We start from the raw sequence: 25,767 nt of genomic DNA, 5'->3' as shown, positions 1-25,767 counted from the left end.
CAAAATGTCTGCTCTGTCAAGTTCTTTCATACCCCTAAATTGACACATTGTCGATAAGCTGCTGTAACTGTAGTGTAGGCCTTAGTGTACATCCATTGACTTTAGATGCTGTTTACTATGCTCTGAGCCTCTAAGCTCAGACAGGTCAGGTCCCAGAGAGTATGTGTTATCATATTGAGGTAATGTTGGTTATTTTTAGGATGTAAGATTTCCAAATGACCAAAAAACGTGCAAAACTGGGGGGAGGGTGTTATAAGCTTAAAAAATACCTCAATTTGGTGAGCATACAGCTGAAATGGATTCAAACTCATGTAGCCTAGGCCTAATATGTAATTCTGCTTGACTGCTTAATTTAAAGTTTAGGTGGTTTGCTGTATCGTTGCTAGTAATAATTGAAGGTGCGTCAATTTTGGGGGTGCGTCAATTATGAAGCCTTAACAATACATATAATAGTACTTGAAAATTAAATGAGCTTATATTAAAAAAAGTACTGCCTTGGGCGGCTCTGGTTAGTACTAAGTATAGTTTTACCCTTGTGTGATTTTATCCGGTGTACCCCAATATATAGGCCTACCTGCTAATTCTGGATAAAGTCACTGTAGGCTACATTACAGGTTGGTCGAGTCCGTGACAAGTGAACATTGGTTCTATACTTTGCCCAATGGATCAGTGTGCACCAAATTTTTGTACAGTGTTTGCAATGCATTTTGGCAGTATTCTTTTGTTTGTGAATTCATATTGCAGTTAATTTTTTTTTTTGGCTTTTGGTTGTGCATGTGCCTATTTCACTTTGTTACGAAGTTCTTCACCCTGTAATGCTGTATGTTTCTGTCATTTTCAGAGAGAAAATGCATTTACAAGTTCCACTACAACGTGTTATGTAATATGGGCTTGTTGCATTTAAAAGCAATGTGAAGTCATTCGTCATGTGACTTTATATATTGTCTCCTATTATCCAACGTTCTGTTAACATTTGTTTTTGTTTTCTTTCATTTTCAGGACTCTTTCTGCATCTGCAGGTTGGATTCTCCTATGTGGACACTTGGGATACTGTAACTCTTTGGACTTCTTAATTTAATTCAGTACTTTTCACGCCATTTCATTCATTGCCTTCATTCAATAAAGTTTGATTAACCTTGAAAAAACACATTCCTGTTATATTCTTTTGCACTAAATCGTGCATTCATATTCACCATGCAGTGTGAAGAAAAATTAACAAGAAGTTCCTACATAAGATGTACATTTCAGGTATGCAGAAATACTTTTCAATTTATCACAAAGATAAGCTGATTGATGTCTAGGAACCTGATACATCATAAACTATATGAACAAAAAGTCCAACAGAGACTGACCCAAGATGAAGGATACCACATAAGAAACAATCTTAAATATTCTATGACATTACTAAACCTTGCAACGCCGTTCTCTCCACAAACAGGCAATGGGCGCTAAAGGCAACACTCGCAGGATGAAGTGTAACCTGCAGAGACTTTTCGTGGCAAAGTAGCGTAAATGCAAGTTCTGTATTTGTTGTACCATGATTGATATTGATAATTGTAGAGACAGAGCAAAGATATGAAACTAGAAATCAAAATTAGAACTTCCAGTATTGAGATACTGTGTCATTGATGCTCTTGTTGAATTTGTCATAAATATTCATACAGGAGATTGGGTTAGGAGGAGTAAGTTCTGTGGTAGGCTGCAATCAAGGGCGGCGGAACCGGGGGGGCACAGGGGGCACGTGCTCCCCCACTTTTCCTCAGGTTAAAAATGTGCCCTTTTTCTACATAAAAATTTCTAAATAAAAAAAGAGTTTACAAAGCGAAACCCACGTCGAATCAAATATTTCGGGAATTTTTAAATGTTTACTACCACAGGCGTAGGAGCCCAATTTGATTTGGGGGGGGGGGGGGGGCTGTAACGACTTGCCCGAAAAATATTACCAAAATTTTTCGCGCGCTACGCGCGCGTTCAACATCTTAATGTGCATATCATATAGGCATGCGTTGGTTATTACATCGCATGCCAATAACATACAATCATTTGCCGTGTTATAACCCTTCCAAATTGGTTAGAATTATTGGAAAAGTCGTTACAATAATAATGACCATAATAATACCAGTTTAACCATTGAAAAACACATAGAAAATTAATTTTCTTTCAGTATTTTGACATATTTCATTTGCTTTCATGCATGTATCGATCGCGTGTGCAGGGACTTGGACTTTATAATGATTTCACCTCATTTTGTCTTTTTCCTTCTTTCCCAATTTGCACATTAGATATTGCAGTGCTAGTATGCATTGTTTTCTTGAGGGGGGGGGGGGTGGGGGGTGGTGGCGTTGATGGAGTGATGTGTATACGCAAATAAGATAATACAATAAGAGTTATAAGGGTACTAAAAATCAGGCTGCATCAGTCCAATCGAATTTCTGCAAAGTGCCCTTCGATGTTGGTGCCCCCCCAGATTAAAAGTGCTTCCGCCGCCCTTGGCTGCAATTGTGACTGAATTAAAACCGTATTATAGTATATATATCTTATGTTGATCATAGCACAATGAATTTTGTGGAATAGACATGAAAAAATTCTTATTCCGGCGGAAAGAGTTTCTGAGCGTGTCGAGGCAGAACAAAGTAAAGATGAACGAGGTTTGTGTGGTATAACTATTATTACTGTGAAATAATCAACAGCAAACTATGTGTTCAATGCAAAGGCATACTGGAGTTGATGACATAACTGATGTCATCTAATAAATATTCAACAGGTAAAGCAACACTATATGACAAACCCTAGTTGACAGGAACCAGCTGTGGTGGGGGGGGGGGAGGGGGCACTGTTGACAAAGGACAAATTATATGGTAGGGAAATTTATGCTTCATAAAGACTTTTAAGGGCAGACTTATTTCAAACATATGTCACTTCAACTTATAATATAATACTTTGAATGTTTTGTCCTTGGTTTACAGATAGTGGAGTTGGTGCTGGCATCGACTCCTACTATGAATATCTTCTTAAAGGTTACATCCTCCTCGGTGACGATGGATACTATGAACGATTCTCTACAGTAAGTCTCATTTTATTGGCAAATATTTGGAAAGCTACAAAAAATATGAAAAACAAAATTTCATAGGAAGATTTAATGAGATTCTGGGCTTGATTTGGTTTATGTTGAGGATATTCATCATTAAAATCTGGTTACATTTAACATTTTCTTGACTATGCAGGTTTTTACTTCAAATAAGGAGGAATAGTTTAAATTTAAAGACAAGGATATCATAGGTTCTTTCTGTTGCCATGGCATCTTGCATAATAGCTATATCGTCCTATGATCTGGCTGTTATACTCTTTGATCTTATTCTGTCCCATGATCTGTTTGTTACATCTCATTACCTATGTATACCATTCCATTATGTACCATTAACTCAAAAACTGCTTGAACCATTTTATGATCCATTTGTGCCATTCCATTATCAGTGTGTGCCATCACATAGTTTTACTTCTCTATGTATATTGTTTATCAAGGTGGTGTTGTATCTTCTTTCTCTTGCAGCATTATGATGCTATAATGACATACATCAACAAAGGACCAAACTTCATTGATGTTCATATGCACAGGCCTCAGTCAAAATCTAGGAACTTTATGGATGCTCTCTTTGCATTTTGGCCTGGACTTCAGGTAAGTCTTCATTATCATGGTAGGATACCATTAATAAGATTCCTAAAGTGTCAGTCATTGGCCTGTGAAATTAATACAGGCAGGGTTACATTTGTGCACTGCACCCTCTATGGCCAGGATGTTTCTCATTAGTAATATAAGTGTGTTGCCAATGTCATTATGATCATTCTGATTATGTTGTGTAATATTCCTAAATAATTTGGTAGTCCTCAACCTTACCTAGAGATGTGTCTACCATATGAGTGCTTACAATTTATGACGTATGAACCGATTAATGGATCCAGAACAGTTTGTGTCCCACAAATATGAAAGTAGTTATATTCTGCTGTGATTTTGACAGACTTAGTAATTGATGTGTTTTGTAGTATCTTTGTTATTTCCTTTGAATTGTTCACTAGACTCCGAAAAAGTTGATGCAAGGACAGGTTTTATACTTTCTTTATTTCATTTGATCTAAATATTTTGTTCTCTCGCAGGTGCTATTTGGTGACATAGGTCCTGCCATTAAAACGCATGAAATGCTCTACCAGGTCACGCAAAGACATAAATTTCTTCCAGAGGTTAGAAAACAGGATTTGTCTTTATTTCTCAGATTCTAAGAAACAACCAATTTAGTGTAGCAGTTTTGCATCTTGTTGCCAATTTCCAGCAATTTTTCCAACATAACATAGCATCATTGAAGTTGAATACTGCATTTGATGAAACGAAGACACACTTCCAGATGGTTTTCACCTAACAAAATTCTAATAATGAAGACCTATGTGAACACCTTCAATTCTTAAAAATTGTCACCCTTCTCTCATAAAATATTAGTCACATGTAAAAAACAAAGTGGAAAATTTCAACTTTCAAACAACAATTTTCAAATTTATGTTTTTGTTGAAAACACAACAATTTTCAAAGTGGAAATTTTCAACAAATTTTCACATAATTAATATTTTCATCATCATTTAAATTGAAATGTGACTAGATAATGGACTCCATTTTTTCTGTGACTTTAGTATCTAGTCTTGTGAAAGTTTTGCCCAAATCATTTGAAAGTTATAGTTAGTTTGGGACCAAACTGTTTGAAATTTCTTTAAATCATGGCTGGTCTTTCTGGCCTTCCAAATGGTTTCCCTCATTACCTCACATGCCACTGTACTCTTTAGAAGTTAGCAAGTTGATGCACAATTTGACAAGTTTCAACGCAATAAAGCTGTTTGGCAGTTGATAACAGGGACAACTTTTAGCCATCTTATGGTAAACCTAAAACATTGCCATGTAAACTTATACACATTTAAGGTGTTCCCTGTGACTAGCATTGTTTGGTGTGAGCCATTAACCTTTAAACAGTGGCTATTAATCCTATTTAAAATCATTTTCATTTGACTTGTTAAGACTATTTATAACCTTGTCCCTGTATTGTTTTTCTCTGTTGTGTGCTCTAAATGTCCCAATAGGACACATCTTGAACACTATCCGATTGAGACCATACAAGAGTTTTTTAATCTTATTTGGCAGGCATTCACCCCTGAATACGATGTATACTGGGGTCAGCATGCCTTGCGGCCAGAGTTTGTGGAGAGTACCTACTTTCTTTACAAGGTGAGTTAATGTTTAATATCAGCCTCCATTTGTTGAATCCTTAACACCTACCTGAGTGAAAGTGGCCATCTTACTGCATGCACATTATTCCAGATGGTTAGTAGATTGTGACTGACATTGTTAACAGTATTCACGAGCTCTACATTTCTTATTGTTTGATTAATGTTTCTTTTTTTCATCTTATTCTTCAGTCCACTAACGACCCTCACTACCTAGAGGTTGGTAGAGATGTTATGGACAGCTTACAGAAGTACGCTAGGGTACCATGCGGGTTTGCTGGAATCTAGGATGTCCGAACTGGAAGTCACGAAGACAGGTTGGTACCCTGCCCATGTGAACAGCTTACTACTAATTTAATCTAGTTTAGTGGTAGGGTGCATTTCTGTTTAATAATATTTAAATATAATTATGAGAGTTCAAGTAAAAGGTACAGAAAAGATTAGTAAGGAAGTGAATAATTGTTTAATACCTACAATGTATAGCCAATGTTGATAATTTTATGCAGCCAAGAATTTTAATTCACAGGAAATATTTGAAAGTTGTAACAGTTTGGTCCAACAACCACCTTTTTGGACTGATATCGGAATATTTCATGGTTTCTCCTGGATACATAAATTCTCTTTAAATTTGTCACTTCAATTTGTAAATAGCAGAAGGGGAAAATTGACCATATTTCTAACAATTCTTCCAGCAGATCTGAAATTGTAAAGATATTAAAGTAAGCAATTATTTATTTAAATTCTTCTTTTTTCCCCCGTCAGGATGGATTCTTTTGTTTTAGCAGAAACCTTCAAGTACCTCTTCCTCCTATTCTCTGAGCCTCAGGACTTAGTGCTACCAATTGATGACTATCTATTTACTGCAGAGGCCCACCTCCTACCTCTGACCTTAGCTAATTATAAAGTGAACAGCACCACAACCCATATGGCTGTAAGTATTCAACCTGTTTGCTTTCATATCTTGTACTTGTCGTATTGGTATTATTACTCTCTCTTGGGTATATTTTGTTGTGAAAAACGTTAAAAAGATTAAACATAGTTAAAAAAAATGTAGCTTGGATTATGGTGATGTAAGAATTTCGCTAAAACGTAAAGTAATTTGAAGAAATGATGATGATCGTAAAAATAGAAATGAGCTTCAGTCGATAGAGGTTCAGCCTTGCCAAAATTTGATTGATTAATTAATCGTTTGTACTAATTATTAGTTCATGGGTGAGTCAATCACATGATAGGAAACTTTAAAAAAAAACGTTTTATGATTTCATAGAAAAGAGAGTTTGTGTTTTATAATTTTGCCAGATTGTTTTTGGAAAAGGAAATTAAAGGGAATTGATATTTTGTGAAGGCAAAATATCATGCAAAACACAATGTCAAAGAAAAGTATCAACCCCTCACCCCCCCCCCCCCCAACTTTTAAAAATTAGGTTTGATAATGTGATATGAGCTTTGAAGTTTTGTAAGAAAGTGTATATACTAACTTGCAAGTTTGTTTGTTATTCCGTTTGCATGTTATATTAAGTCAGACCTTCTGTCTCTTCTTACAGTCCCACTTTAGTCCCTCGAAGGATTCTCCTCCTACTAATTCTGAATGGTCCTGCCCCAGTCATGAATTTCATATTCCATCTGGTAAGCTATATTCTGCCGCTGTAAGGGATTCCTTGCCTAGTTTACAATCTACAAGTTGTCCATCTTCCAACAAAGAAACAGAGATCAGCAATAAGTAAGTTATCTTTGAAATGATTTGCATATTTATTGATTTGATATTGTTTTGCTGTTCATTCATTGGTGAAACTTAAATATTCATTATGCCAGGGGTTTGACAACTGTGTTGTATGGCACACAGTTACTGTACTACTGTGTTGTATGGCACACAGTCACTGTACTTCTGTGTTGTATGGCACACAGTTACTGTACTACTGTGTTGTATGGCACACAGTCACTGTACTACTGTGTTGTATGGCACACAGTTACTGTACTACTGTGTTGTATGGCACACAGTTACTGTACTACTGTGTTGTATGGTACAGTTACTGTACTTCTGTGTTGTATGGTACAGTTACTGTACTACTGTGTTGTATGGTACACAGTTACTGTACTACTGTGTTGTATGGCACACAGTTACTGTACTACTGTGTTGTATGGCACACAGTTACTGTACTACTGTGTTGTATGGCACACAGTTACTGTACTACTGTGTTGTATGGCACACAGTTACTGTACTACTGTGTTGTATGGTACACAGTCACTGTACTACTGTGTTGTATGGTACACAGTTACTGTACTACTGTGCTGTATGGTACAGTTACTGTACTGTACTACTGTGTTGAAATGAATATGAAATGGAGGAAGATATAAGACTAATTAATGGACAAAATTAAAGAGCATGAGATTATAATCATCTCATTCCTCTTGCAGGCCGTCCAAACCTCGATTAAAAGCTTCAGAGTTTGTACCTGGCAACAGTGAACACATGCATCAGCTGGGTAAGATGGGGATCCAGCTAGTTACTCTAGACGATGGACGGGTACAATTAATGCACAGTGCTTCCAAGGTGAGTCATTACAGGCCTATTATTATGGACCAGTCCTCAGTAAATAAAGGGACCAGTTTTGTAACATGGTGGGCGGGTGTTACACTTAGAACCAGTCTTCCATGTAATTTCACATGTTTGGAGCTCTACAGAAACGTTCCATTCAGATTCAAACACTGTATGTAGTTAATTTCCCCTGGTCCTATTCAGCACTGTTGGGGACCTATTTTGAGCTCTGGGTTTTTGTCTAGCATTGTGCCTGGTCCTATTTAGCACTGCTGGAGACCTATTTTGAGCTCTGGGTTCCTGTCTAGCATTGTGCCTGGTCCTATTCAGCACTGTTAGGGACCTATTTTGAGCTCTGGGGTCCTGTCTAGCATTGTGCCTGGTCCTATTCAGCACTGTTACCTATTTTGAGCTCTGGGTTTTTGTCTAGCATTGTGCCTGGTCCTATTTAGCACTGTTGGGGACCTATTATGAGCTCTGGGGTCCTGTCTAGCATTGTGCTTGGTCCTATTCAGCACTGTTGGGGACCTATTTTGAGCTCTGGGGTCCTGTCTAGCATTGTGCCTGGTCCTATTTAGCACTGTTGGGGACCTATTTTGAGCTCTGGGTTCCTGTTTAGCATTGTGCTTGGTCCTATTAAGCACTGTTGGAGACCTATTTTGAGCTCTGGGGTCCTGTTTAGCATTGTGTTTGGTCCTATTTAGCAATGTTGGGGACCTATTTTGAGCTCTGGGGTCCTGTCTAGCATTGTGCCTGGTCCTATTTAGCACTGTTGGGGACCTATTTTGAGCTCTGGGTCCCTGTCTAGCATTTTGCCTGGTCCTATCACTGTTGGGGACCTATTTTGAGCTCTGGGTTCCTGTCTAGCATTTTGCCTGGCCCTATCACTGTTGGGGACCTATTTTGAGCTCTGGGGTCCTGTCTAGCATTGTATAACTTTCCTGGGGGTGTGAGATCTGCTTGGTCATCTCTGTATCTTTTCTTTTTGCTTCTCAAGGCTGAAACACCAGCAGCTGCAGAAGAAGGAATGAAGTTTATGCAGGCGATTATTGAAATAACCAAAACACAGCAAGCTGAGAGTAAGTCTTACTCCTCATTAATGTGACTCAGATATCTATGTTATTACAACCATATGGAATGGCTTTTATGAGCAGATCACACAGCAAGCTGAGAGTAAGTCCTACTCCTCATTAATATGACTCAGATATCTTTGTTATTACAACCATATGGAATTAAGTTTATGCAGGAGATTATTGAAATAACCAAAACACAGCAAGCTGAGAGTAAGTCCTACTCATTAATGTGACTCAGATATCTATGTTATTACAACCATATGGAATTAAGTTTATGCAGGAGATTATTGAAATAACCAAAACACAGCAAGCTGAGAGTAAGTCTTACTCCTCATTAATGTGACTCAGATATCTATGTTATTACAACCATATGGAATGAGGTTTATGCAGGAGATTATTGAAATAATCAGAACACAGCAAGCTGAGAGTAAGTCCTACTCCTCATTGATGTGACTCAGATATCTATGTTATTACAACCATATGGAATTAAGTTTATGCAGGAGATTATTGAAATAACCAAAACACAGCAAGCTGAGAGTAAGTCCTACTCCTCATTAATGTGACTCAGATATCTATGTTATTACAACCATATGGAATGAGGTTTATGCAGGAGATTATTGATATAACCAAAACACAGCAAGCTGAGAGTAAGTCCTACTCCTCATTAATGTGACTCAGATATCTATGTTATTACAACCATATGGAATGAGGTTTATGCAGGAGATTATTGAAATAACCAAAACACAGCAAGCTGAGAGTAAGTCCTACTCCTCATTAATATGACTCAGATATCTTTGTTATTACAACCATATGGAGATTATTGAAATAACCAGAACACAGCAAGCTGAGAGTAAGTCCTACTCCTCATTGATGTGACTCAGATATCTATGTTATTACAACCATATGGAATTAAGTTTATGCAGGAGATTACTGAAATAACCAAAACACAGCAAGCTGAGAGTAAGTCCTACTCCTCATTAATGTGACTCAGATATCTATGTTATTACAACCATATGGAATGAGGTTTATGCAGGAGATTATTGATATAACCAAAACACAGCAAGCTGAGAGTAAGTCCTACTCCTCATTAATGTGACTCAGATATCTATGTTATTACAACCATATGGAATGAGGTTTATGCAGGAGATTATTGTAATAACCAAAAACACAGCAAGCTGAGAGTAAGTCCTACTCCTCATTAATGTGACTCAGATATCTATGTTATTACAACCATATGGAATTAAGTTTATGCAGGAGATTATTGTAATAACCAAAAACACAGCAAGCTGAGAGTAAGTCCTACTCCTCATTAATGTGACTCAGATATCGATGTTATTACAACCATATGGAATGAAGTTTATGCAGGAGATTATTGTAATAACCAAAAACACAGCAAGCTGAGAGTAAATCCTACTCCTCATTAATATGACTCAGATATCTTTGTTATTAAAACCATATTGTTGCTCACAAATAGAGAGATACAAACAATTTAGTCTCATTTAGTCAAATGTTGATTTCCAGTAATTGAATGGAATGTTTTATTATTTTCGCACTTTGAAGTTGACAACTACCGTCAACATTCTCACCGAGATTCTTCTGGATTATCAAAATTAACAAGTTGAGTTTTTAGTCACCTTAACTTTCTTTTCAAAGTCGAGAAAAATTATCCGACAATTGTGGCAAATTTCAACATCAAATGTAGGTTTGGCTCAAGTGAATCTGCCTGGATTGGGTAATAAAAACAACAGACATCTCTGGAACTCTAACCAACTATCTGTAATATTTCTGAATTGCTCCAGGAAGAGAACTATTTACATACTGAACTTTCAGTCTCCATTTGTGAATTTGTATTAATTGTCAGTACTCTATGGTAATTTACATTAACAACCACAATTACTGCAGCGGAATATATACATATCGTTATATTATAATAACTTTAGCAGGTTGTAATCTTAGAGAGAAACCAAAATTATACCTCCTCTCCCTCTCTTAAACATTTTCAAACAGAATAGTTTGTTATCAGTATCATCAATCAGGAAAAGTATAGATTTTGAATGGTGGGTTTTTGTTTTCATAATAAAATGAAGTCTCTTTAAATATATTGAGGTATTTTATTTTATCTGACAGATGTTGACTATCATCCACGAGTAGTTCAAATAATCTCACCTGATCTACTGAGAAACATTGTCCTGGCCGCCGGCCCGGCACAGTTTGGGGCAGACCTTGACGGCAGTAAAAAACAAGCGGTGAGTATGATAATACTGATGGCCATCAAACCTGAACAGCATGACATCAATCAGTAGCTGTATGATATACTGATGGCCATCAAACCTGAACAGCATGACATCAATCAGTAGCTGTATGATATACTGATGGCCATCAAACCTGAACAGCATGACATCAATCAATAGCTGTATGATATACTGATGGCCATCAAACCTGAACAGCATGACATCAATCAGTAGCTGTATGATAATACTGATGGCCATCAATCCTGAACAGCATGACATCAATCAGTAGCTGTATGATATACTGATGGCCATCAAACCTGAACAGCATGACATCAATCAGTAGCTGTATGATAATACTGATGGCCATCAAACCTGAACAGCATGACATCAATCAGTAGCTGTATGATAATACTGATGGCCATCAAACCTGAACAGCATGACATCAATCAGTAGCTGTATGATATACTGATGGCCATCAAACCTGAACAGCATGACATCAATCAGTAGCTGTATGATAATACTGATGGCCATCGAACCTGAACAGCATGACATCAATCAGTAGCTGTATGGTTATACTGATGGCCATCAAACCTGAACACAATGACATCAATCAGTAGCTGTATGATTATACTGATGGCCATCAAACCTGAACAGCATGACATCAATCAGTAGCTGTATGATAATACTGATGGCCATCAAACCTGAACAGCATGACATCAATCAGTAGCTGTATGATATTTCAAGGATATATGCATCACATTTCTAGGATATATGCATTACATTTCAATGATGTGTGCTTCACATCACATTTGGCAACAAAGCAAAAAATCAGAATGGAAGTTTGACCGATGTGTTTATTTTCACTTGCTCTGCGTGACATATTTGTTAATCCTGAGACTTGGTTAGACCTTTACTTATATGTAGACCTCTACTATTGTTATATTGCGTTAATATGCGGAGCGTATAGCCTAGTGGTTAACGCCGGCGTCTCCCAGTCATGAGATCCCCGGTTCGATTCCCCGACGACAGCAATGTGTGTCGTCTGGCAAGGGTGTTGTTCAATAACAATTTCCTGACATGGACGTTAAATGGATGTGTGCCGAGAGATTGGCTTCGGTCAGCTTGCGAGTCTATAAGCCTCCATGGCTTCTTTCGCGAGTTCCTGCTTGCGGGAAGATCACATATACATACATACATACATACATACAATAGTTAAACAGTTCTCCTATAGATAGACATGTTACAAAGTTTGATGAGTAAAACCTTATGGGATTGAATTACATTTTAAGGATTTTGTTTATTGATTTAAATATTTTATTTTCATTTTTGACAGATCCTTGGATCATTAGTACAAGCCAATCCTTTCCATGGCTGCACAGAGGAGGTGAACAAAGATCAAGTACAAGGCAGAATAGTGATGGCCCAGCGAGGAAATTGTATGTTTATTGAAAAGGTAACAATTATTACTATCTTCCAGTAATTGAATGACTGAAGACACCCATCAGATGGCCCTGGTGTCATTATTAATATCACTAGACAGATCCCATCAGTCAGGAGTAGATACAAGAACAATTGTCTCATACCTGTTATGAAGTAATGGAATTGACCAGATATGACTAAATGATCAAATATGACATCAGATATCCCTGCTTCTTTAAAGGATTGGTTCAGGTGTTTGACATGTCTATTTTGTATGAAAGAGCACAAAAAGACAAAAAAAAAAAAACAGTGAAGAAACTACCATGATAGCATGCCCTGTTAAGGAGATATGACACTTTGAAGATATCAACATTTCTTTGAAAACGACTGGTGTAGAAAGCTTGAAAAATTGTGAAATGTTGAATATCAAGTTATTTATAGCCCCTCCCCCCTCCCCTACAAACTATGTTCTCTTTTACTCATTTCAAACAATAAAGCATGGCAGTAACGCTCCAAATATATCATTTTTTTTAAACGTCAACCCTTACAGATGAGATAAACATCCTCGACATACAGCTGCAAATGGACGAGCGTCTGGGAATTGCACCAGTGAGGGCTAATGTGGGCACACCAGATGCCAGATATTACCAACAAGATGACGGAGGTGCAGCTATCCCCTCTGGAGGACCTCAGAGTAAGGAGTTACAGACCACTCTACCTCGTCAACCTACAGACAGCACATCTCAGGGAGGTATGATGCCTGATGAGGTGGAACTGGCTGAAATAAAACTCAGTGAGGGCAGCATCACTGCAGATGCATTGCAAGATGAGGGCCCTGCAGTGATAAAAGAGGGCAGCAAACAGACTAGTAAACCCGACAAAGTCTTGGTGAACGTTGACAATGTGCAAGACTTACTGCAGTATGCAGGACTGGAGGCCAATTTATATTTAGTTAACAACCACCAAAATAAACTGGAAGAAGGGAGAGAGATCTATTCCAAGGTCAGTCCACAGGAACTGCAATTAAGGATGGAGAAAATACTCTTCAAATATATGGCCTCGGATAAGGGGAGAACTTACCAGCAGGACCAGCAGAGGTCCAAGGATGGGGGCTTAGAGAGCACCTCAGTGGGGGGTATAGTAGCCCCCGAGGACATGGATTTAGTCTTATTACAAATACAAGAGGAATTTATGAAACTAGAAAGTATACAAAATGCATTTCAAAAACTGAATCCAAACCAAGACGCATCCATTCCAGATTATAGCGGAGCGGTCAACGAGGTGGACAGAGTTCCCAACAGTGCAATCAAAGGTGATGAACACACTGGCAGTCAGTCAAGTATAGAAGATAGAACAGATACAACTAGGCATACAGTAGGTCTTTCATCCAGGGGAGAGGCGGGGGGCGACCCCGCACCCCTCAGCAGAGTCGAACTTTTACAGAAACGGAGGGATGAGATCAGAGAAGAATTGAACAGACAACATAAAGAGAATATAGCTTCCCAGGAGAACAGGAGGACTGACAAAACAGTAGAGAATAAAAAACAGGAGCTTTAACTTTGATTAAGATGATTAGGATGAATTAAAGGAATCCATTATGGTGTTAAATGGATGGTTCTAGTTTATTAAAAATCATGATGGATAACGGAAAGAATAGAGTTATATATGTATATGCTGTCCTTGACAAGTGCTGATATTATCAAATAAGTTGAATCTGTGAAGAAACTTTCATGGTTGTCATTTGAAGATGGGGAATACAGTTACTCAGTGAAATTAATTTATTATGTAGCTATGATTATTATTATTTTACAAGAAAAAAATAAGTATTGAGTATTGTTTAAAAGAGTGAGTTGTAAGACTTGAACATAGAAAGGTATAGGATATACTTTTAATGAAATTTTACATCACAGGCACAATGAAGTTATGTAAATAATCAACCTAAATGAGTTGAGTTAAAGGGCAGCAAAGTCGCTTTTTTAATATTATTTATTAAAGTACAAAGTAATAAATTATAAAGAGTGTAATTTGTGTTCGTTTAAAAGACAACAGTTTTGGAGATAATTAATATAACCTTTTCTTTAAACATAACCAACATTTTTATATTCCATACCCTTATTTTTGTCGACCTGAGCTACATACATACATACATACACACGTACATACACGCGTACATACATACATACTCCATCTCAAAATAAACTTTGTGATTAGTTCCATTGATTCAATCTATAGGTTCCATCCACTAAATACTGGACGTGTCAAAGGTCAACTTTTCTGTTGGGATGTATATATTTGTTATGTAATATTCTAACATAAATGGAGACCATCATTCTAATTAAAATCTCTGTTTGGGAACAACCATTGGAATAATCCTTATTAATTAATTCCAATACAAAAGGTTTTGTGTCCCACAAATTTAAGTTAATTTCTCTCTGGAGTCTTCTACAAACCTTTGAGGTTTCTATCTGTAATTTAAAACTATTCTGTAATACTCACTGAAAATATTGAGTTCAAACAATCTTTTCTGTTATAAGATTTGTATACTTTTGCGATTTATATATATGATAGTGTTGTTGTGATATGGGATTATCCATAACAAATGGATTGAATATTTCATTTACCCAATGCAGATAATATGGCAGTAACTTAACGATAGCACTTTCTTGCTGTAAGTTATCTCTGGTTTTATTGATTGATACTGAGTTCCTTTGGTAGAATAATCATATGATGTTAGGCTTGATTGTAAAATGAACTGACTAGCTGCCAGTAAACTCTGTTGCGTTTTTAATCTTCAAATTGGGTGGTGTTTTGCTCAGGCAAATCTTTTCCAAAGGATATTGCAAGCAATGTCCCATCTGGATATATTTATCACTATATGGTTATATTGCAACAACACTAATCAATATGATAATAATATTCATAAGGAAGCTGTCCTATACAATTCCATTCATCTATTCTCGTCTGCTCTTATGGTTCTGAGGTTAAGTACAAATGGTATTACACCTGTGTAAGCATCTTGTATTCAAGAAACTTCCTGGGATTGCAGGAACTTCAAAATTCAATTTTTGTTTTAATCACAAGTGAAATTAAAAACATATTGCAATCTTGACGACACGGTGTGTGTATCAAAGTATTTTGGATCATTCGATTGAACTTTATTAATCCATTTATTTTTCCAAAACTTGCATCTTTTGCTTAATCTAACTTAAATCTTTGTTAAATTTATTTTGGTGCTAATAAATTTTCTGGACTTAGTTTACAGAAGAAATTGGGAAAAGGGGAATTTTTTTGTCGTTGAAAAATGTTTTAGTTGAAATGAGGTCTTTAAAGGATTTGGTAATATGCAATGTGTAACAGCTATTAATCATGGTCGAATTCATCTAACTAGTTAATTTAACTGTGTTTTGTATAAAATGTTTTATTCATAGTTATCCTTATTATATTTATCCTGTGAAATTATCCAAGGAAACATATTTAAGACTTGTAACAATTCATGTTTTAATTCATTTTAAGTTTGGTTAATTAGTTGGTTAATTAGTTGTAAGGATATAATAATAAGTAGATTTAGTGTATGTTGATATCAAAGGATGACTTTAGTCTTGACATGTTTTAGTCCAGTAAATAAGAACAACATGAGTGTTGGTAATGTTTCTATAGTCAATAGAACAACATGAGTGTTGGTAATGTTTCTATAGTCAATAGAACAACATGAGTGTTGGTAATGTTTCTATAGTCAATAGAACAACATGAGTGTTGGTAATGTTTCTATAGTCAATAAAACAACATGAGTGTTGGTAATGTTTCTATAGTCAATAGAACAACATGAGTGTTGGTAATGTTTCTATAGTCAATAGAACAACATGAGTGTTGGTAATGTTTCTATAGTCAATAGAACAACATGAGTGTTGGTAATGTTTCTATAGTCAATAGAACAACATGAGTGCTGGTAATGTTTCTATAGTCAATAGAACAACATGAGTGTTGGTAATGTTTCTATAATCAATAGAACAACATGAGTGTTGGTAATGTTTCTATAGTCAATAGAACAACATGAGTGTTGGTAATGTTTCTATAGTCAATAAAACAACATGAGTGTTGGTAATGTTTCTATAGTCAATAGAACAACATGAGTGTTGGTAATGTTTCTATAGTCAATAGAACAACATGAGTGCTGGTAATGTTTCTATAGTCAATAGAACAACATGAGTGTTGGTAATGTTTCTATAGCTCGTCTCGTTTCCAAGATATTCAGCTTTAAACTATTTTCAAACCCTGAAACGCTCCTTTAAGCACCCTCTGTCACTCTGTACTGGCATTGGTACTCTAATAGTGGAGTTGTGTATCAGCGCCTAACATAACATTCCAAGAGCAATGTACTTACTCTGGTACTCGTGTTCTGGGTGTCAAGCATCACCTATCTTAATACTGTACATCTGGTTAGGGATGAACCATTCACTACAGAGTAACTGTGCAAGTGTATTAGGACTCTAGCTGTTGTACTCACTGGTACCCATAGCCTGTAGTTGTGTTAGTGTATTAGTACTCTTGCTATTGTACTCACTGGTACCCATAGCCTGTAGTTGTGTTAATGTATTAGCACTCTAGCTGTTGTACTCACTGGTACCCATAGCCTGTAGTTGTGTTAGTGTATTAGCACTCTTGCTTTTGTACTCACTGGTACCCATAGCCTGGAGTTGTGTAAGTGTATTAGCACTCTTGCTATTGTACTCACTGGTACCCATAGCTTGGAGTTGTGTAAGTGTATTATCACTCTAGCTGTTGTACTCACTGGTACCCATAGCCTGGAGTTGTGTTAGTGTATTAGCACTCTAGCTGTTGTACTCACTGATACCCATAGCCTGGAGTTGTGTAAGTGTATTAGCACTCTAGCTTTTGTACTCACTGGTACCCATAGCTTGGAGTTGTGTAAGTGTATTAGCACTCTAGCTGTTGTACTCACTGGTACCCATAGCCTGGAGTTGTGTTAGTGTATTAGCACTCTAGCTGTTGTACTCACTGGTACCCATAGCCTGGAGTTGTGTAAGTGTATTATCACTCTTGCTATTGTACTCACTGGTACCCATAGCCTGGAGTTGTGTAAGTGAATTAGCACTCTTGCTATTGTACTCACTGGTACCCATAGCCTGGAGTTGTGTAAGTGTATTAGCACTCTAGCTGTTGTACTCACTGGTACCCATAGCCTGGAGTTGTGTTAGTGTATTAGCACTCTAGCTGTTGTACTCACTGGTACCCATAGCCTGGAGTTGTGTAAGTGTATTATCACTCTTGCTATTGTACTCACTGGTACCCATAGCCTGGAGTTGTGTAAGTGAATTAGCACTCTTGCTATTGTACTCACTGGTACCCATGGCCTGGAGTTGTGTAAGTGTATTAGCACTCTTGCTATTGTACTCACTGGTACCCATAGCCTGGAGTTGTGTAAGTGTATTAGCAATCTTGCTGTTGTACTCACTGGTACCCATAGCCTGGAGTTGTGTAAGTGAATTAACACTCTTGCTATCGCACTCACAGGTACCTATAGCATGGAGTTGTGTAAGTGTATTAGCACTCTTGCCATGCTACTATATTTAATCACTCTGAGAAGAGGAACCAGCAGTCACTGAAGGTGTGTTTAAAACTTCCATAAACACATTTACTAGCAAATGGAGATGTTTAACTTATCTGGTATCAATAGAGTTTTCCAAGTCTATTTTGTTTTGCTAATAGTCATACCTCATCACACAAATATGATTCTCTTCTTATATTAAGTATGTCTAAATTTCTGAGGTTCTTTGTGATTACTAAGCATCGCTTCTATTTACGGTGCATAATGTAAGATGTATATTTTAGATTATCTATTATCGAGGAGAGTGTCATGAAGTGTGTTGTGTAAAATTATTTGTCATCAAAATAAGTTAGTTTTGTATATGTCTCAATGTCTTATGTGTACTAAATTGTGATTAAAATAGCTTGGTTTGGTGCTATGTAGGAAGGACAGTTTATTTGATAATTTAAGATAGTCATCAATCAATGTATTTATGACTCGTCGTTATCCAATGGGCTCATTCATCAAGAATCATTTCAATCAAAGATAGATGTAAAAGGTAACAGACAGACAGACAGACACACAAACACATGCACTCAAAGACACATAATCAAAGCCTGTATGTGAGATATCAGCAGTTTTTCTATGTAATAACACATTATATTTTTGTGGCCTAGTACGACCTTTCTTATGAATACAGTTGTGAAGCAGGAATCTAGGTTTCACTCAACTATAATAAATCAAGCAAAGAAGCCTAGCCTACCCAATTAAAGACATTTTGGTCACAAAACTGTCATGTCAACTTGAAATATAGAAGAACTTTTTTTCTGATCTGTGTTGCCCCTGCTACCCTTAAACCAGCATAAGTCAACTCATTTGTTGGTCTCCTCTCCAAGTTTGGTTTGTTTTATTGTATCCTTCTTATCTTTACTCAGTTTTAATCTTTCAAAAGTGTTCATATGGCCCATGGTTACAACATAATGTCTATATACATTACATTTCAAGTGTTTTCTTTTGTTCCTGTTTCCTAGCATTTTATTCATTTTTTAAATGTTATTAAAAAAACACTTCTTGCTCATTATTTCATTGTTTTATCTTGATTATTTAGTGTACAGTCTTGATTCAAATTTAATTTAATTTTATTGAGATATCTTGTTTGACTATGTATCATGATAACAACATACACATATATTTCATCAGACACGTCATATCTCAAGTCATCAGATGAACATGAATGGAACATTCATGTCATGACTAATATTCTAAATATTTTCAAAATTTTGCAAAGAGAGCATTAATATGTTTGTAAGACTTCCCACTCCTTTCAGAAAAAGTATTCCCTGCACAGCCTTATTTGCATATAAGAATCGGGCCAGAAACCATGGTTGTTACAATGCTCCATTAACGTGTGTGAATTTTGGTTAGAGGTGGGAAAAAAGTGTTGAAGGCAACCAGCTATTGCTGAAGCTTCCAATTTTGGACCTGAGCAGTTTTGACAATTGATTCCTGTACAAGAATCTGTATTGATTCCTGTATTAGTTACTGATTTCTGTACTGATTTAGTAGCGCTTCTTGTACTGGTTACTGTACTAATTCATCACTAGTTCCTCATTAATTCCATCACTGTTTCCTGTGTTGATCCCTGTACTGATTCTTGTACTGGTTGCTTTACTGATTCTTGTACTGTTCCTTGTACTGGTTGCTTTACTGGTTATTGCACTGGTTGTTTTACTGATTCTTGTACTGGATCATGTATTGATTCTTGTATTGTTCCCTTAGTGATTCTTGTACTGGTTGCTTTACTGATTATTGTACTGGTTGCTTTATATGTTCTTGTACTGAATCCTGTATTGATTCTTGTATTGTTCCCTGTACTGGTTGGTTTACTGATTCTTGTACTGGTTGCTTTACATGTTCTTGTACTGAATCCTGTATTGATTCGTGTATTGTTCCCTGTACTGGTTGCTTAACTGATTATTGTACTGATCCCTGTATTGATTCTTGTGCTGGTTGCTTTACATATTTTGGTACTGGTTCCTGTACTGGTATCCAGACATATAGGAGCGATAAATTAAACACTAAAATGTCTGAGTGGAAAATACTTTGAGATTGGCTGTTGAATGCTTCAAGTTTGAACAATACTGATGGCTGCTGGACTTTCTAGCATATTTGAGGACTATGTTTCTGGCCTTTAAGTTATGAGAATAGTATTACATGTTCGCATGCTGTCATAACCCTAAAGAGTTTTCACATATGCTAAGCATATGTTATGATTAAATAATTGTTGTCTTATTAGTTTAGGTAGATGGTTAATTAATACATTTTAAAATCACTTTTAAATTGGTTCTGTTCTCAGATCTTGTGTTATCTCACCAGATTGGGTAGTGGAAAGTGGAATGGGTATATTGGAATTTATTTTTGTGTTATTATCATTTCTAGCATTTCTTTATAACGGTGAGCCTATCGGATTCATTTGATGGTCCTATCTTTTAATGAAGTCCCCTGGGGAGTGTGGATCCTGATGAGGGGGGGGGGTGGTCTTTGGATTCCTTAGTTGATCAGAGGTGTATGGTTCAATTCATCTTGATACAATCGCCTGTTTTTAGTGTAGGGGTGGCAGTGGTGGGGTTATTGCCCTCAAGACCTTCACTTTATTTTCAGTTCGCTTAATTTTGGCCAAAAATATTGCAAATAATTTAATGCGACAACAATTATTTTTTGAGAAGGCATTTTATGCAGCTGGTTTTATTAATGCCATTATATTTTATGGATGGGTGGTTTTTGAATGGGGGATGGAGGTTAGGGGGAGAAGGGGATGGGGGGTCGGGATAGATAAGCAATTGCTATTGTTTTTACTAGCGTTGATTAGCTCATGTGACTATTTTCATAACATTGATGCTATGAAGAGCTTCCTGTGTCAAATTCTTCCTCATCTTGTTCATTCGGCTGTTAGTTCTCGGATGTACGGTACTACAATATCTCTGATTTATCCCTCATGAAATGAAACTTCAAGTTAGTTTTATTTAAAGAGCCCATGGACGTTTCTGAGCCCGTTCATGCATTGCGAAGACCAAATGCTTTACAACGATACCAAATTTGAGGCGATGATCGTCCAAGATCCAGAAATTGTATTTTCCGAATATCCCGCTTGATGCAGGGACGTAGCTAAGGCCTGATTATTGGGGGGGGGGGGGTGTAGTGGCTGAAATTCCAATTGGATGGGTTTTGGAGCCAGAAAATTCCGACTGCTGCCTTGTACACCCCCCCCCCCCCCCAGCACTACTCGTCAACGATACGGTCAGTGTCAGTCAGACACCCTATCTTTCGCGACTGCACTTTTGTTACTGTTGTACCACTTGACCACACTTCACAAACTTATTAATCACTCTGGTTAAGTGAGCAAGCAACTGAGTATAAGTTATCTGTTTGATAGGCTACATAGACTACTAACTACAAAAGCTATGTTAATGTAACAAAGGGGAAAACAACAAATTTTCAACAAATTATATTCGACAATAAGATAAGATAAGATAAGATTCACTTTATTAAACCTATTTCGGGTAATTAAATGCTCGATGTACAAAATAAGATGGATATAACATTAAAATACAGCACATGGAAAATGACTCACATAAAACAATAAGACAATAAAATTACAAAGTCCAACAATGGCGAGACTAAGTATGACAAAAACAGTGAAGGTGTAACCAGAGGGCAAGAACACTAGCGATTGTAATTTTGATTATGGATTCTGATGCACTGTGGGACGAATGAGGAGAGGTGACGATTGATTTTGGCTGTCGGCAGCCTCATCCTCCCGCTCCGAGGAATCACTGCATTCTGAAATTGTCCATGCAGTGTGGGTGGTCGGCATCCTTTAAAATCTTGTCTAATTTCTGTTGGAGTAGATGGGTATAACATGATGAGTAAGAGGGTTGGCTGTTGCCAATTATGCGGCCCGCCTGACGGATTAAAGAGTCTATACGGTTCTGATCTTCCTTTCTCGCATTCCCGCCCCAAGAAATCAAATTGTATTTCCATACCCCACAAATGGTGGAAGTATAAAACATGGTCAGAATACGTTCATCAATTTTGACGACATAGTGAAATTACCAAAAAATACAGTGCTTTTTCCTAGCGCGCTTAATATTATTTTCTTGGGGGTGGGGGGAGGGGGTGAGACTATGTATCACTCACATGAAAGATAACTGAGTATAAGTTATCTGCTTGATAGGCTACATAGACTACTAACTACAAAAGCTATGTTAATGTAACAAAGGAGAAAACAACAAATTTTCAACAAATTATATTCGACGACATAGTGAAATTACCAAAAACTACAGTGCTTTTTCCTAGCGCGCTTAATATTATTTCCTTGGGGTGGGGGAGGGGGTGAGACTATTTATCACTTTATTCCAACTGAGCATTTGGAATGAAGTGAACAATTAAAAATATTGCAGAAAAATGTTGAGTTGACGAGATACGATAATTTGTCAATTAAACATTTTGCAAAAAAAAATATTTCCATTGCTCAAGTTGGAATGAAGTAAACAATTGAACATTTTGCCTAAAAATGTCCATTTGACGAGATAAGGTAAGTTCTCAATTAAAAATTTTGCAGAAAATGTTTCAGTTGCTCAGATGGAATGAAGTGAACAATTGAACATTTTGCAGCAAAACTTCCAATTCACGAGATATGATAAGTTGTCAATTAAACATTTTTCAGAAAATTGTTCAATTGCTCAGTTAAAGCAACTGAGCAATCCAACATTTTTCTGTTTTTTGATAAGATTTTATCTTGTAATCTAAACAATTTACCTAAAAATTTTCACCTTATTGGGCAAAGTTTTTCTTATGTTGATGGCACTTTTAAGCTTCCGTAGATTAGCATTGAGCGTTTTAATTGTATACGTTGTAAAGTAGTTCTATTAAGCATTTTTTTTAGAGTATTCAAAATCATACTAAGTTTTGTATGGTGGAGTATAAGGATCGCGAGATACAATTTCTCAATGTGACAAGGAAAACGTGGTAAATATGACTGATTAAAGGTCAATTTTGACCGAAAATTTTAGGTCACTCACAAATTACAAGAATATATGAAAAGAGTGCGACAGTCGGAAAAATTAGAGTGCGACAGTCGGAAATTCCGACTGTCGCACTCAGATTTTCCAACTATCGTCAGTTTTACCAAGATTGGGGGGTTAGACACCCCCACACCCCCTCTAGCGACGTCCCTGGCTTGATGACGTCAGAGTAGGAACCCATTCGACTTCCGGGTTTTGTGTGTGTACACAGTATTATGCACTACTCGCGTAGTGTTAGTACTGTGAGTAGTAGGCTATACTGTAAATCAACACTTAAATTAGTCAATATTGTTATCGTCCTTGAAAGAACATTTCGGAAAGTGCCCGGTAGATGTGTTGTCGGAGGGTGTAGTAATACCAATAAACATGGTTTCTCGCCTCACAAGTTCCAGAAGAACGAGAAAACGAGGAGACGTTGGATTCACTTCGTGCGAAAAACACGGTCCGATTTCGCGCAATCGGTATCAAGCCAGATCTGTAGTGGTCACTTCGCCGATGACTGTTTCGATCAGTTAGTTTTGGTGAAAGAGAAACTTAGGCTTCTTGTTAAGAAGGATTTCTCCCCGGCAAGTTTCCAACAATGAAAATGTTCTTCGCAAAGATGTTTCAGTTCCACTGGAAGACGATCAACCAGGTCCGTCTAGACAATTTCATCAGCCAACCGTCGAAGCTCAATTTAAGACCAAGATTGTTCAAAATTTTCGTGTATGTTAAAAGGAATCTATAAGAATTCGGATGATTCAGATGACATTTCATTAAGATGTAGTCTGCTAAAGTTGGCCTATAAATTATGTAACGCTCAACCATAGCCTATTCTAACGTTAGGGCGGTAGACTATGCATATGGTGCAAGGTAGCCTATGCATACTCTTAGTGTCGATGGTGCAGGGTTTCAAATCGTGACGCTGAGGGGCCAATTGCTATAGCATTCTTTAGCCTTACATATAGGCCCCTAGCCTATCATAACTAACATTGTATGATGCAAGGCAGTATGCATACGTAGGCTACTCTTGGCCTACTGTAGTATTAATGATGGGTTCAATTTCGTGCCAGTGTTTGCCGTATATAACTATATGCTCTCTCTCTGTGCGTATATATGCACAAGTAAAAGTTCTTCGCTTTGAGGCAGATGTGTTCCCACTCTGACGTCACTGTAACTTTGTGGTTGTTCACTTCCGCGTTGAAATCGGCTTACGGAGCTTGCGCTATTGTCTTCAAAACTCAGTACAAAGAAGGATTTTTTCGTGCGAATTCGTGGTTGCATCATGATTTTTACGTTACAAACAACGATAGAGAGGAATTTTTTGTGGCTTCATTTCATAGGCTCTTGAAGGTTGACCAGGGTCGTCGACAGGGCTGGAGCCATGTTCTGTTGAGATTATAAAATCTAATTAATACTCTACAATGTTTTAGTGAAATTGATGGGTCACAACGGGGTGGGGGTGGGGGGATAGGCGTAGGAGGCGGGGGGCTGGGAGGGCTGCAGCCCCCCAACCAAACTTTTTGGTGAAAATTCGGGCAATATGCTGAGAATTTTTCGGGCACCTACTGAAAGAAGAATAATTTGCAATGTGTTTTTCAATGGTTAAACTTAAATTAGTATGATCGTTATTATTGTAACGACTTCCCCAATAATTCTAACCAATATGGAAGGGTAATAACACGGAAAATATAACCAAAATTCAACATCTTATTGTGCATGTCATATAGGTATTTATCGGTTATCGGCATGTGATGTAATAACCGATGAATGCCTGTATGAAAGCACATTAAGATGTTGAACGCGCGCTTAGAGCGCGAAAGTTTTGGTTACATTTTTTTGGGGGGGGGGGGGTGGCTGGGGTGTACCGCCTTCACACACCTTGCATATATAGGTCATATTAAGAAAAATATTGCTATTGCCTTTTACCATTATGGTTGTAACGTATCTTGTTGGTAGTTGAATTGCACGTTTGAAGGTAGTTTCAAGTGTTCATAATTAATTACTATTTTAAGACAACAAATCATGAAGCGTATCCTACCCTCATAATAGTAAACAATATGGTTGCTGGTGGTACTTAATGTTAGCATTTAATATCACCGAGAAGGTCAGATTTCGAGGTTTGACAGATGATAAATTTATTGCAAAGGAAGTAAAATGGAGTCATAGCAAAGGTCGGCAGAAAGGTTCATGTTTCGTAAAACTTTATATGATTTGGAGACGACAAATGGGACACGTAAGTTGAAAATACACGTGCATCGGCATGTGATGTAATAACCGATGAATGCCTATATGAAAGCACAAAAGTTTTGGTTATATTTTTCGGGTAAGTCGTTACAGCCCCCCCCCCCAAATCAAATTAGGCTCCTACGCCTACGGGGGGGGGGTGGCTGGGATGTACCGCCTTCACACACCTTGCATATATAGGTCATATTAAGAAAAATATTACTATTGCCTTTTACCATTATGGTTGTAACGTATCTTGTTGGTAGTTGTATTGCACGTTTGAAGGTAGTTTCAAGTGCTCATAATTAATTACTATTTTAAGACAACAAATCATGAAGCGTATCCTACCCTCATAATAGTAAACAATATGGTTGCTGATGGTACTTAATGTTAGCATTTAATATCACCGAGA

At 37.2% G+C, this 25,767-nt stretch overlaps 1 protein-coding gene and 1 long non-coding RNA gene across 2 annotated transcripts in view; one reads left to right on the top strand and one right to left on the bottom strand.

Annotated features, from left to right (window-relative positions):
- The window catches only part of LOC139963705 (uncharacterized), a 113,801-nt gene that overhangs the window by 31,281 nt on the left and 56,753 nt on the right, over positions 1-25,767 (bottom strand). The gene's annotated exons all lie outside the window — the stretch shown is intronic.
- On the top strand, positions 1,133-13,195 carry LOC139963822 (ER degradation-enhancing alpha-mannosidase-like protein 3). The gene is given in 13 exon segments (XM_071965009.1): positions 1,133-1,248; positions 2,967-3,064; positions 3,551-3,676; positions 4,153-4,236; positions 5,180-5,263; positions 5,455-5,579; positions 6,025-6,193; positions 6,807-6,982; positions 7,678-7,813; positions 8,796-8,877; positions 10,999-11,117; positions 12,436-12,555; positions 13,072-13,195. Coding segments are annotated over 13 exon segments (1,341 nt in total). The 5' UTR covers positions 1,133-1,235; the 3' UTR covers positions 13,081-13,195.

Source organism: Apostichopus japonicus, chromosome 22 (genome assembly GCF_037975245.1).
Source record: "Apostichopus japonicus isolate 1M-3 chromosome 22, ASM3797524v1, whole genome shotgun sequence".
Taxonomy (NCBI): Eukaryota; Metazoa; Echinodermata; class Holothuroidea; order Aspidochirotida; family Stichopodidae; genus Apostichopus; species Apostichopus japonicus.
The sequence above is the reverse complement of the archived record's forward strand: the minus strand, read 5'-3'. Positions and strand labels throughout refer to the sequence as shown.